The 12,896-nt window shown below is 40.3% G+C and overlaps 1 protein-coding gene across 1 annotated transcript in view; it reads right to left on the bottom strand.

Annotated features, from left to right (window-relative positions):
- The window catches only part of meis1b (Meis homeobox 1 b), a 73,001-nt gene that overhangs the window by 5,954 nt on the left and 54,151 nt on the right, over positions 1-12,896 (bottom strand). The window contains exons 9-10 of the mRNA XM_062995945.1: positions 11,864-11,940; positions 19-77 (exon numbers count right to left, since the gene is read on the bottom strand). Coding sequence (XP_062852015.1) covers positions 19-77; positions 11,864-11,940 — 136 coding nt within the window. The remainder of the gene's footprint in view (positions 1-18; positions 78-11,863; positions 11,941-12,896) is intronic.

The raw sequence follows: 12,896 nt of genomic DNA, 5'->3' as shown, positions 1-12,896 counted from the left end.
TTACTACAGGGGACTTACCTGCTCGGTTGGACTGATCGATCATTGGCTGGACTATTCTCCTCCTTGCATTAATGAACCTGAAAGAATCAAACAAGAGAAGCTTATTACATATGCATACTGCCATAGTAAACAGTGTATAGTGCACTATTATGACACCTGCAAATACACTGTCTGAGACCCAGCCTAAAACAGTCCAGACCAGCCTGAGCAGCTAATCAGGGAGGTGAAGAAGGAGGGATTATTTTCCTTTTTCCTTAAGACCCTGAATGGGAGGGATGGGAGTGTCATGGTGAAATCACCACCAACAGAGAAATGTATACTAAACTCACAAAGCTTAACAGCGTGTACAAACCTGCATGGCTATAACATACACCACCTCGGTAAAGCAAATACAGTTAAGCTGACAAATGGCACTTTACTCTCGTCTTTAGCATGTTCGAGAGACCTAGTGTTGTTGTTCAACTTTCTTTTACTGCACTTTATCTTACACTGACGCCAATTAATGTGGTCAACTGAAGGTTTTTTTCAGTTTTTTAATTAATTTGTTCTAATTATTGTATTTTTTTATCTAAGTAGGCAGCTGTCTTAGAAGCTTGTGTAGGAATGTGGGCATAATAAAAAAAATAATATCAAAAAGCATCCATACAGCACAGAGTTAGGATTCCTCCAATGTGTTCTAACAGATCCATTGCTTGTAAGTTAAAAACTGTCCAACACACCCACTGCTTGTTAGCTGTCCCATGGCTTTGCCACCCCGCACCAAGCTTTAGTCCTTTTCTGCTTAGCCTAAACCATCTCTGCTGACCTTCTGACCTCAGTGACCTCTGGTAGAGCAAGCTCAGTGGTTTCGACTAGATTTATGTCCCCCTGCTGTTGCCACAGTTGGACACTTCCATTTCATCCTTTGAGGGGGGAATTAGTAGACTTTAAAGGAAACAATAGCCAGGCCACTCTTTTCAGAAGAGTAAAGGGTAAACTGAGGGAAAACAGAATGGGAAGACTGCAAAAAGAATAATTTATGTACAAAGAGCAGTTTATGTGCTCATCCTCTACAATCCCCTTAATTAAAATGCTTTTTGGACTGGCTTGCTAAACGAACGCGTTTTCATTTTACAGCTATCATTACTGTCATTCTCCCACATCAAATATCACCCAAAAGGCAATGAAAAAGTAAGCAGAGGAGGAATGTGCCAACATGGCTCTGCACCATCAAATGAGGGAATGTCTGGAGTTTTATCACTAGGAGCGTGGGGAGCAAGGGGAGTCTCAGCCTAGGCATTCCATTTGCCTTCATCTTCTGGTGTCCCTCTCTGTCTTTGGGGTCAGAGCTGGGTCAATCTTGGCTGTCCTCTGGTATTAAGGCTTTTCTTGCCTCATTCATTCTATTTTCTCACACTCATTTTTATTATGACTGACTTCTGATGTCAACTTTTTAAAAGTATTTTCTAAAGTTATCTTAAGCTTCCTCTCCCAGGCCTTGGAATATCTAAGGCCAGATGCACCAGAAGACTGGAACAAAAGACAAATGCTACACAATACCAAGCAGGGGGAGGGATGCAGAGGGAGAGCGTAAGGGCTTGAGGAGGGGTAGGGGGAGGTATAGAAGTTGTAAGGAAAAAAGAAAGAATAATCATGCTCTGCCCTGTGTGTCAGGCGGACAGTTAAAAAAGGAGGTCAAAAGGGGTCTAGGAGCCAGAGAGAGAGAGACCCTACTAAAGCCACTGTTGCTACCATTAGATGTAAAAAAGTTAAACTCTGTGCAACCCTGGTGAGCTCTAGGCCAGAACAGACTGCCTTTACGGCCTGTTCAATTTCAACTTCCCATCGCCACACAATGAAGGCAGTTATTCAGCCCAGTCGCAGACAATGGAGGCTTATTTTGGAGCAAAACGCCACCAGTGGCACCTCTGAAGTCGGGTGAAAGGAGTGTAGGGTGAAACACAAATGACAGAATTAAAGTCAACTTATAAGTCAAATGAGGCATAAAAGAAGTCACATTCCTGTTTGTTCATACTTTCCTACAGCTATATACACCGATCAGCCATAACATTAAAACCACCTCCTTGTTTCTACACACATTGTCCATTTTTTCAGCTCCACTTACCATATAAAAGCACTTTATAGTTCTACAATTACTGACTGTAGTCCATCTGTTTCTCTACATATCTGTTTAGCCTGCTTTCACCCTGTTCTTCAATGGTCAGGACCCCCACAGGACCACTACAGAGTAGGTATTACTTGGGTGGTGGATTATTATCAGCCTTGCAGTTACAATGACATGGTGATGGTGTGTTAGTGTGTGTTGTGCTGGTATGAGCGGATCAGACACAGCAGCGCTGCTGGAGTTTTTTTTGATACCGTGTCCACTCACTGTCCACTCTATTAGACAATCCTACCTAGTTGGTCCACCTTGTAGATGTAAAGTCAGAGATGATTGCTTATTCATTGCTGCTGTTTGAGTTGGTCATCTTCTAGACCTTCATCAGTGGTCACAGCAGTAACAGTGAGGTGTTTAAAAACTCCAGCAGCATTGCTGTGTCTTATCCACAGAGAAACAGATGGACTGCAGTCAGTAATTGTAGAACTACAAAGTGCTTCTATTTGGTAAGTGGAGCTGATAAAATGGACAGTGAGTGTTCAAACAAGGAGGTGGTTTTAATGTTATGGCGTATCGGTGTACCTATCCACAGAATACTTGTGTTATTAAATACTGTCTGTCTTGGCCCCTTATAATATCACATTCTTAATAGAAACACACAGGTGTAGCCCATATGCCATATGAAGCAAGAAGTCTTTTCCATCGATTGCCTTTGTGCCATGATAAATAAAAAAATAAAAAATAAATAAAAAAATTTAAGATACAAAATATTACACTACATAGTGTAAATCTAAATGCATATGAAATAGGCCTTTTCCACAGTGACACTTAATTATTTGCCCTGCTTTGCTCTCCTCCAAATCTAGCCTGAGCATGGTAGCATTATGTGCCCTGCTACAGAAACCAGATTAACTCATAAAATCACATTTCATCCCACTCAGCTACATTTACATGTTACATGTACAAGTTCGGTACAAGGGCAAATATAAGAAATAAAAGCATTACTCCTTTGATTTTCATTTGAGGCCATAAAAACATGCAGCTGCTCCTCCCTATTTATGTCAAATAGGGGTCAGTCTCTTAGCCTGGCTTGCATTTAAATAAACCCATCCAGCTGTTTGCTGTACAAATTCCATTTACACTCATTCCACAAAACTCATGCTTTTTCCTTCAATCATGCATTCTTTTACTGCACTTGTGCAACAGCGGTAGCATCTAACATGCTCAGTCAAATGTTTATCTCTAAGTATTATGGCATATGTGAAAAATTTATAATTAATTTTTATTAATTAGTAAAACAAATCTTGCACTTTTCACAAATACAAGTCCTCAACTGCAACTGCCCAGCTGTTACTGATCTCAGTTCATGTGTAAAACCTCACTTTATCCAACAACTAGTTTCACTCTGGATCTGGCTTAGGTCACTACATCTCCTTATTCAGATTCTCAATAGTTGCACTATTTGGCCCTTGTATGGCCCTTGTAAAGTCAGCATAAGAGAATATCCGACTGGCTGTTACATTTACATTTTCAGCATTTAGCAGATGCTTTTATCCAAAACGACTTAAAGTACAGTGACAGTATTCAGTCTAAGCATTTGAGGGTTAGGGGCCTTGCTCAAGGGCCCACAGTGGCAACCTGGCAGTAGTGGGGCTTGAACCAGTGTCCTTTTGATAACTAGTCCTGTACCTTAACTGCTAGGCTACAACTGCCCAACTGCTTCTTTACTAATCAGAAGAAGAAAATTGAAGCAAGTAAAGCAAGCAAATGATTAATTATCTTCACTCATGTGGTCATTACTTAACTTCTGCTTACATGATACAGCTTTCGTTAGTAATTCTAACCACACCTCATAGATACAGATGCAGAGTACTGGGAAAATGGTAGATGGGATAGAAATGCTTACTGATTCACCAAAGAGAATAGTAAATAGTACAATATTAAGGGTACAGCTACTGGTTAGTAACACTTTTGGATGCAGTTTTTACTAGTGTGGCCTAATCTCTGGGATTGACTCTTTATTTAATAATGCAGATTACTGCCACCCCCTGGTATGGAAATTGCTCTAGACTTTGTGATGTGTTTGGGAGCAAATCTTTACAGTAGACATAAGCTGAAAGTAGTTGTTAGTTGGTCCTTAATGACAGCTTGAGTTGGTTGAGTAACCTTCTTAGTCTTCTCACCAAGTCCAGAGCCACTTTTATTTATTTATTTTTATCTTTACTGTCCCCAACAGGCACAATATCTAATTTGGGCATATTTCTTGCAAAAACAATGGGGATTACATGGCTTTTTAGCCCAAAGAAAACAATGGATATGTTGAGGGGCTTTTGGAAAGGAGGCTCGTCTAATTCCCAAGAGCCAAAGCAGCTGGGTTGCTATTACTCCATCAGTTAAAACCTGAAAACTTTTAAAACAGTTAAAGCCTATCCATTTAAAGAGCTGTGAGGTTGGCTTTTACAGCATAGGGGCCACTGCCTGGGGCCCAAGGGACATGCTTTATAAACACACGGCTGGTCACGAACTCAGGTAAAAAGCCAGGAAAAAAGAGAGATATGCATGTGGCCCAGCTGAAGAGTTTGGTCAGGACTGCTTAACTTTCATTTTAGCATTAAGCTCACTGGCCTTTCGCTGAAATTAGCTATGTAATAAATGTGCATGTTTGTGCTGAACATTGAGAGGGAGAAAAGGATCCTGCACTCGCCTGGAGCTAATATGAGGTCATTTTTGGCAGAATGTGGTCTGCTTGCTCTACTGCTTCCCCACCCAGCTTAGAAAGAGACAGGAAGAAGAAGCAACAACTAAACACTGATAGATTAAAAAAAAAAAAACAGGAAAATATATATAAGCAAAAGAAAGACTTCCACCATCACTACACAGCTTACATGCACTTTTCTTCAGTAATTGCTTTTTTGTTGTCAGGTTTGCGGAAGGTCTAAAGCCTGAAATCACTGGGTGCCACGAGAAAATACAACCTGAACACTGTACTTGGTCATTACAGGGCATCACACTCAAACTCACTGGATTATAATAAGAAAACTTACAAAGACACAGGGAAACACGATACATGGCAATATTAGAGGCAAGTATTAAACATGGCATTCTGGGGCTATACTGCATCAACCACATGTCAGGTGGACCTGACATCAATGCGCCCACCTGCCCCTCTTCACACTTCATGATTTTAAGGTTGTAAATTCGTATTGGGTGTATAAACTGCTTTGTTTGATGAATCTGTTGGGGATTTTGTACAGATCACACTCACTTTCTTTCTGGGAAAACATACACCCACAGAGCACTGCTGAAGAGACTCGCTGTGGTGTGCGTTGCACAAAAAATCTCATTACAGTCAAGTTTGAGGGAAATTCAATTACTGCATGGCAGTGTTTATGTTTTTTTATGCATGTTGCCATGATTGTCTCCAGCAGTATATTTTTAGTACTGGAACTGCTGTCCTTTAGGCTGGGGGTAAGGAAATGGCCCAAAATATCATGATACTGCAAGACAAGATGTATCAGAATGTGTAGTTTGGGGAAGCCATATTATGAAAAACTGGACAACACCTTACATTAATGATACCGATAACAGAGCATATATGTGGCACCAACTATACAGCTAATGTTTGATCCAGAGATGCACACACAGCGACTTCAGACTCGACTCTGACTCGTTTCAAATGACTCGGACTCAACTGACTCGCAAAAAATGACTTGTATACAACAAAAGTGGATCATGTGTTAACATTAGTTACGTGCAACAATTACATACATATACATATATGATCTGACATCATTCTGATCATGTCATTTTCTGCTCTCTAATAACGCTCCAGCCGTTTTAACCCGCAGCACACGCAATGGGTAAATGTTCCAGCCAGCTTCCGGCATAGCGATGAAGCGCCACTCCCTACTACCTCCTTTGGATTTGAATCTCACTTAAAATGGTGGAATACCCTACGTATATCCTACAGTATTGGCGCTAATGGTTGGAAGAACCGCTTTCTGAACCAATCAGACCTTCTGATTGTAATTTTTAGTAAGAAATGCTGTTATTTGCATGTATTTAGTTTGCAGCGTCACACAGATGATGTGTTAACGAAACTTGATTGGCTTTCTAACAGGTTAGTGTTTTACTTCACAACCGGGAAAAGTTTGGAGGTTTTTAATTATATGCACACATTTACAAAACAACAGATTCTATTCATAATGGGACACACGCTTATAAATTTAATAGCATCTGGAAGTACAGAAGTTATGGTAAGCAGTGGTTATGGATTTTTTTTGCTGTGTTTTGGATTTTGGCCGCTGTGCCTGATTTATCGCGTGCTTTTGTTTTGCAATGAAAACAAAACATATCAGTGTAAGCTTTTAACTGGTACCTAGGAAAGTAAAGCCACTGAGTAAAATGGCAAAATACAGTACAGCTAATCTGTCGTTTTTTATCTGAACTTCTATGCTTTTATCTGAGTTTCTATGCTACATTTCCAATATGTTTTGTGTAGATTAGGTTGACTTGTGTGTGACTTGACTCTGACTCGTATTTTGTGACTTGTGAACATCTCTGGTTTGATCTAGTTCCAAGTCTCAATATCTAGAGAAAACTCAGCGAGTAACTAGAATGTTGAATGCACTTTCATTAGGACAGTGGTAGCCTAGTGGGTAAAGCTTTAGGCTATCAATCTGTGATATGCCGAAATAAAGCCATTTTTCTTCATGTAAAGATTCCCTTACAAAAAGACAAGAATAAAAAAGAAATATATGAAAGAAAAAAATATAGGTTGTTATATGTAACTCAGAGTATGGTGGGGTGTACCCACAAACAAAAAATCAACTTACTGTGACCAAGTTACAGTACACTATACACCCTTTAATTTTAAACACTTATACACTCCACATGTTTTATTCAGAAATACACCAAACATAAACATATAATTGGACAAGAAACAACTCCTGAGCCATAACATGCATACACATTCACACACACACACACACACACACACACACACACACACACACTCCAACTTGTCTGATGTTGACATAACGCAGATAGAGATCAGGTCTGAGCAAGTGCTGAAATTCCAGTATGGCACAATTGTTAGCAAACACTCAAGAACTGACTTAGCCCAACCATGCAGAAGGACAAACAATAATAATACCAAGGCTCATCAATCTGCACTGCCTGAAGTTCCTCCATTTTTTGAGGAGGGGCAGAAGAAGAGGTGTGTGGCGGTGTGTTTGCGTGGAAGAGGCTTTTGTTGATCATGGTGACCCCAGGGTGAGCTGGTATTTTGTTGAAAGGCCACAGAGATTCACGTTAAAGCACCTTGACAGCACGGCTATGTGAAAGCTGCTTCAGGGCATTGTGCTACACCAACCCGTGTGCACACACACCCACACACACACATCACTGCACCCAGTTGTGTGGGCCTTCGTCACTGTCGCACACACACAAACAGGCATATCCACATACTTATACCAGAACTACAAGAAACATTAACTAAAAATATTATTGCAAACTAATAATGTTATCTTAAAAATCCAACTTAAATAAAAAATGGATTTATTTCCATTTTTAGTTTTAACTTGCAACACTTCTAAATTGTAAATACATGCAGAAGACTGAACCTGTCTGAATAAAGTTAAGACTGTTTATAGTTTGTCCACCTAAATAATTAGGATATATATATAAGCACTTTGTAGTTCTACAGTTCAACCCCGTTCTTCAATGGTCAGGACCACTGGTGGTGGTGTGTTAGTGTGTGTTGTGCTGGTATTAGTGGATCAGACACAGCAGCACTGCTGGAGTTTTTAAATACCGTGTCCACTCACTGTCCACTCTATTAGACACTCCTACCTAGTTGGTCCACCTTGTAGATGTAAAGTCAGTGACGATCGCTCATCTATTGCTGCTGTTTGAGTTGGTCATCTTCTAGACCTTCATCAGTGGTCACAGGACGCTGCCCATGGGGAGCTATTGGCTGGATATATTTGGTTGGTGGACTATTCTCAGTCCAGCAGGGACAGTGAGGTATTGAAAAACTCCATCAGCGCTGCTGTGTCTTATCCACTTACACCAGCACAACACACACTAACACACCACCACCGTGTCAGTGTCACTGCAGTGCTGAGAATGATCCACCACCCAAATAATACCTACTCTGTGGTGGTCCTGACCATTGAGAAAGGGGTTGAAAGCAGGCTAAAAAGGTATTTAGAGAAACAGATGGACTACAGTCAGTAATTGTAGAACTGCAAAGTGCTTTTATATGGTAAGTGGAGCTGATAAAATGGGCAGTGAGTGTAGAAACAAGGTGTTCATAATGTTATGCCTGATCGGTGTACATATATATTTTTTTTTTTCAAGAGTAATGAAACACTTGAACATACTCACTGGGGCAGGGGTCACAAATTGCCCATAAGTCTAAAAAGCATTGCCAAAGAATACACATTCTGAGCATGGAGCAATCAGCGATAGCTTACTCAGAACAAGTTTCAACTGCTTTTAGCATGAGCAGACCTGGCTGTCAACCAGACGAAGCATGCCAGTCATCCCTCCACATCCCACCCACCTCCACTATCTTCACTCACTCCTCCCAGGTGGAGAAACCGGATCTCTGGTTTGTGTGGACACTATTTCTCTAAAGTAGCGCCGACACACTTCTCGCCATGCTTTTAAGACTTTCATAAAAGCTGCCTTATTGACAAAACAATCCATCCCTGAGGTTTAAACACCATCTTTAAGGGCATTATTAAATTCCGCCAGGAAGGGAAGACTGGACATGTGAAACCTGATGACCTGCTCATTGATTTCACATCAGCGCTCTTTATGGAGCATTCTGAGAACACACTGTTTCTCTTATCACCAGAGACTAAAACTCCCCACTTCTTCCCTTCTTTATCTGCATCAGTTTCTCTTTCCTTTGCAGCCCCTGCTGAGAGAATAACTGTCGCCTTACTTTTCATATTTACCATTATATCTAAATCAACCTGCACGCATTAGCCAAAAATAGAACTTAGTCAGTCCACATTCTCCACCCACTGCTTGCCTGTTAAAAGCCCAGTAGTGTGTGCTCACTCAAGTGATTGTGTCTGTGCTCATATGAGCATAACATTGTCTTCTCAAGTGTGACAAAACTATCTCTGCCCATATGTTTTAATCTTTGTCTTTTATTAAAATTTAAAGCACACATATACCATTGGACTAATCTATAACAACTGTTTAACAATGGAGATTTTCTAAAAATAGAAATTTTGATTGGAAGCCTTTTTCATGCTGTGTATGCACCAATGATTCATGAGTGATCCACATCCCACCCTGCTTTAGCATTTTTATTTAATCTCCAGCATGCCGATTTACAGGGCCCTCATCAATAATGAAGCACTACATTTGTGTTAACAAGTCTAGGAGCAGAAATGATCTCTTCTTGCCACCAAATGGTCACAGCTGCAACTTCCATTCATAACACCTGACATAAAAAATCAAAGCCCTGATGGGGAACCTAAATATAACAGCTACAATGAAATAAAAACAAGCTTAAACTGGTTAAGATGTGTATGCTTGTAAAAGATGGGTCGTGTTGGTTTAATACAGTGTGGCTGCTGTTACCAGCTCCGATTGATAAATTTCATCACTCTGGTTTTTTGGCTGCTTGGCACTGTGTGTTTTGACTTGCCTGATAAATAGAATCACAGCTCAGGATATTGCTTTTAAAATCAGTGGGTCAGAAGGTAACGTGACTAGGGTTGCCATGGAGACACCCAGTGGCGAGCTTTCTACTGAGCACAGCAGGCCTGTGGAGCAACAGCTCTCCTATGCTAGCCTATGGTTTATGTGTACATCATGCACATCATGCACTCCTCGGGTACTTCCCACACTTTCCCCTGTTCCCTTGGACACACATGCATACCACTACACATAGTGTAAAATGATGTGAGTATGTAACATTAAAACCACCTTCTTGTTTCTACACTCATTGTCCATTTGATCAACTCCACTTACCATATAGAAGCACTTTGTAGTTCTACAATTACTGACTGTAGTCCATCTGTTTCTCTGCATGCTTTGTTAGCCCCCTTTTATGCTGTTCTTCGATGGTCAGGACTCTCCCAGGACTCACTACAGAGTAGGTATTATTTAGGTGGTGGATCATTCTCAGCACTGCAGTGACACTGACATGGTGGTAGTGTGTCAGTGTGTGTTGTGCTGGTATGAGTGGATAAGTCACAGCAATGCTGATGGAATTTTTAAACACCTCACTGTCACTGCTGGACTGAGAATAGTCCACCAACCAGAAATATATCCAGCCAACAGCACCCGTGGGAAGCGTCCTGTGACCACTGATGAAAATCTCAAAGATGACCAACTCAAACAGCAGCAATAGATGAGAGATCGTCTCTGACTTTACATCTACAAGGTGGACCAACTAGGTAGGAGTGTTTAATAGAGTGGACAGTGAGTGGAGATGGAGGTATTTAAAAACTCCAGCAGTGCTGCTGTGTCTGATCCACTCGTACCAGCATAACACACACTAACACACCACCACCATGTCAGTGTCACTGCAGTGCTGAGAATGATCCACCACCTAAATAATACCTGCTCTGTGGTGGTCCTGATTATTGAAGAACAGCATGAAAGGGGGCTAACAAAGCATGCAGAGAAACATATGGACTACAAAGTGCTTCTATATGGTAAGTGGAGCTGATAAAATAGACAGTGAGTGTAGAAACAAGGAGGTGGTTTTAATGTTGTGGCTGATCGGTGTATGTCTAATTGCTATTTTGGCTTGCCTGTGCTCCAAGTCTTACACTGTTTAAAGGTTTGATCTCCCATGGGCTATTAAAAGTTAACAAATTGATAACTCAAAAAATATTTACTGGTGTTAAAGCACAATATTTGGATTGTGCTTTGCAAATTCACTACTTGTGTAAATGTATCCTCTCTGGGCATGTATATTGGGAGTAGCCTGTTTGTTTCTACCAAATTGAACAATGGCATGGATTATGTTGTCAGAAATTACATTTAGCATAATGGGCTTTAATACGTCTCCCATATTTCCCGTCTGGCTAATGTCCACATCCAGAGACTCAAGTCTACATCTACTTAAGGCTTGTTAATTCACCAAAAGGTTACATAATTGAATTAGAAATGAAGCATTTATACATTATTTTTAGAATAGTGAATGAACGTATGTACACACTGTGAGAAACTTTCATGCTGTACCTGGAAACCTTCTGGCAGTAACTATGTGGAATTGTTTTTTACAAGACTGCCATCAAAAGTGCCGACCTAGACGTAGATTTACTGGCTTACCCGCCTTTCTTGGGCCATTTGTTAGACATGGCTAATAATGGTAAATATGTGCTGATGGTCATCCCTTAGAACAGGCAACCAAGGATGAAATCCCACACCAAATTTAATGGGGCTCCAGTAGTAGGAACTGAGAAATCAAAGGCACTCGTTAGCCTGAAACAAAAAGCTGCATCACACGTGCAACTGTACCATATGAATTTTAGAATAGGATTTCACATGTATGAGGCTTGCTTTTCTCATGGGAATTGCTATTAGAATTGCACTCAGATTACCAATGCAATGTCACAAAAATCCCAGCAATGCAATCCCTTGAGGTGAATTGATCAGAAGGTAGATGAGAGGAAAAAGGGAAGGGAGTTCAGACTTGGTGGGGTTATTAATTCAGGTCATTAGAAGCTGGTGGCCAGAGGCAATGCTATTGATTGCATGTAAACACAATAGGTACAATTTACTTACCAGTTGTTCACTTGTAGTATAGTGAGACCAGTGTCTTGTGCCAGTTGTTTTTTCTGTTCTTCTGATGGGTATGGGTGCTGCAAAGAGAACACACAAAAGCAAAGAGTGTAAATAAATCAATTAATAAATGTGTTGGCTAGTGCTAGTAGATGTTGCTATGCAGGAGGAGAGACACTGCTCACACATCGAGAGGAAAAGTGGCAAAGCAGTCGTTAATTAGTGTGAAAAAGTGAGGTGCATCTCTTTCTTAGAGTCATTAATGGAATATGAAATCATGTAATTAATGGCAGTGAAAAGACAAGCCAATTATAAAGTTAAGTGAAGTGTAGAAACAAAATCATTAATTAGAGTGCTGTTCTGTTCAACTGCAGAGCAATTTATTTTTTGTGAACACCCTCTACTGTACTGCTATGAATATTCAATAGTTTCTAAACACGTATTTATTAAGTAGAGATGATCAAACTGACATCAATTCCTTTAAATTCTGCCACTGAGATACTAAACGGTTGAACATTCTTATTGAGAAATGAAGTTCACCAAATAAAAAGAAAATGTCATTATTTTAATTTCTGGGTTTGATTCCCAGGTTGGGTGGTCCGGGTCCTTTCTGTGTGGAGTACATGTTCTCCATGTGTCCTCGTGGGTTTCCTCCGGGTGCTCCGGTTTCCTCCCACAGTCCAAAGACATGCAAGTGAGGTGAATTGGAGACTCTAAATTGTCCAAGACTGTGTTTGATATAACCTTGAGAACTGATGAACCTTGTGTAATGAATAACTACTGTTCCTGTCATGAATGTAACCAAAGTGTAAAACATGACGTTAAAATCCTAATAAACAAACAAACAAACATTATTTTATTTTATAGTGGTGATTTTTGTCAAGTATAGGTCATGTATATGACAAAGCAGTCAGTGCCAGTTCTTCTAGGTGACATTTTAAATGGCAGAGGATTGTATAGTGTCCTAAGCAGTATTACATTACAGGGACTGAAAAAAAAACTCTTTACAACATCACCCTGAGAAATGTCCATTTTG

The sequence above is a fragment of the Trichomycterus rosablanca genome, chromosome 5 (assembly GCF_030014385.1).
Source record: "Trichomycterus rosablanca isolate fTriRos1 chromosome 5, fTriRos1.hap1, whole genome shotgun sequence".
Classification (NCBI taxonomy): Eukaryota; Metazoa; Chordata; class Actinopteri; order Siluriformes; family Trichomycteridae; genus Trichomycterus; species Trichomycterus rosablanca.
Note: the sequence above shows the minus strand (reverse complement) of the source record. Positions and strands in the feature narration are given on the sequence as shown.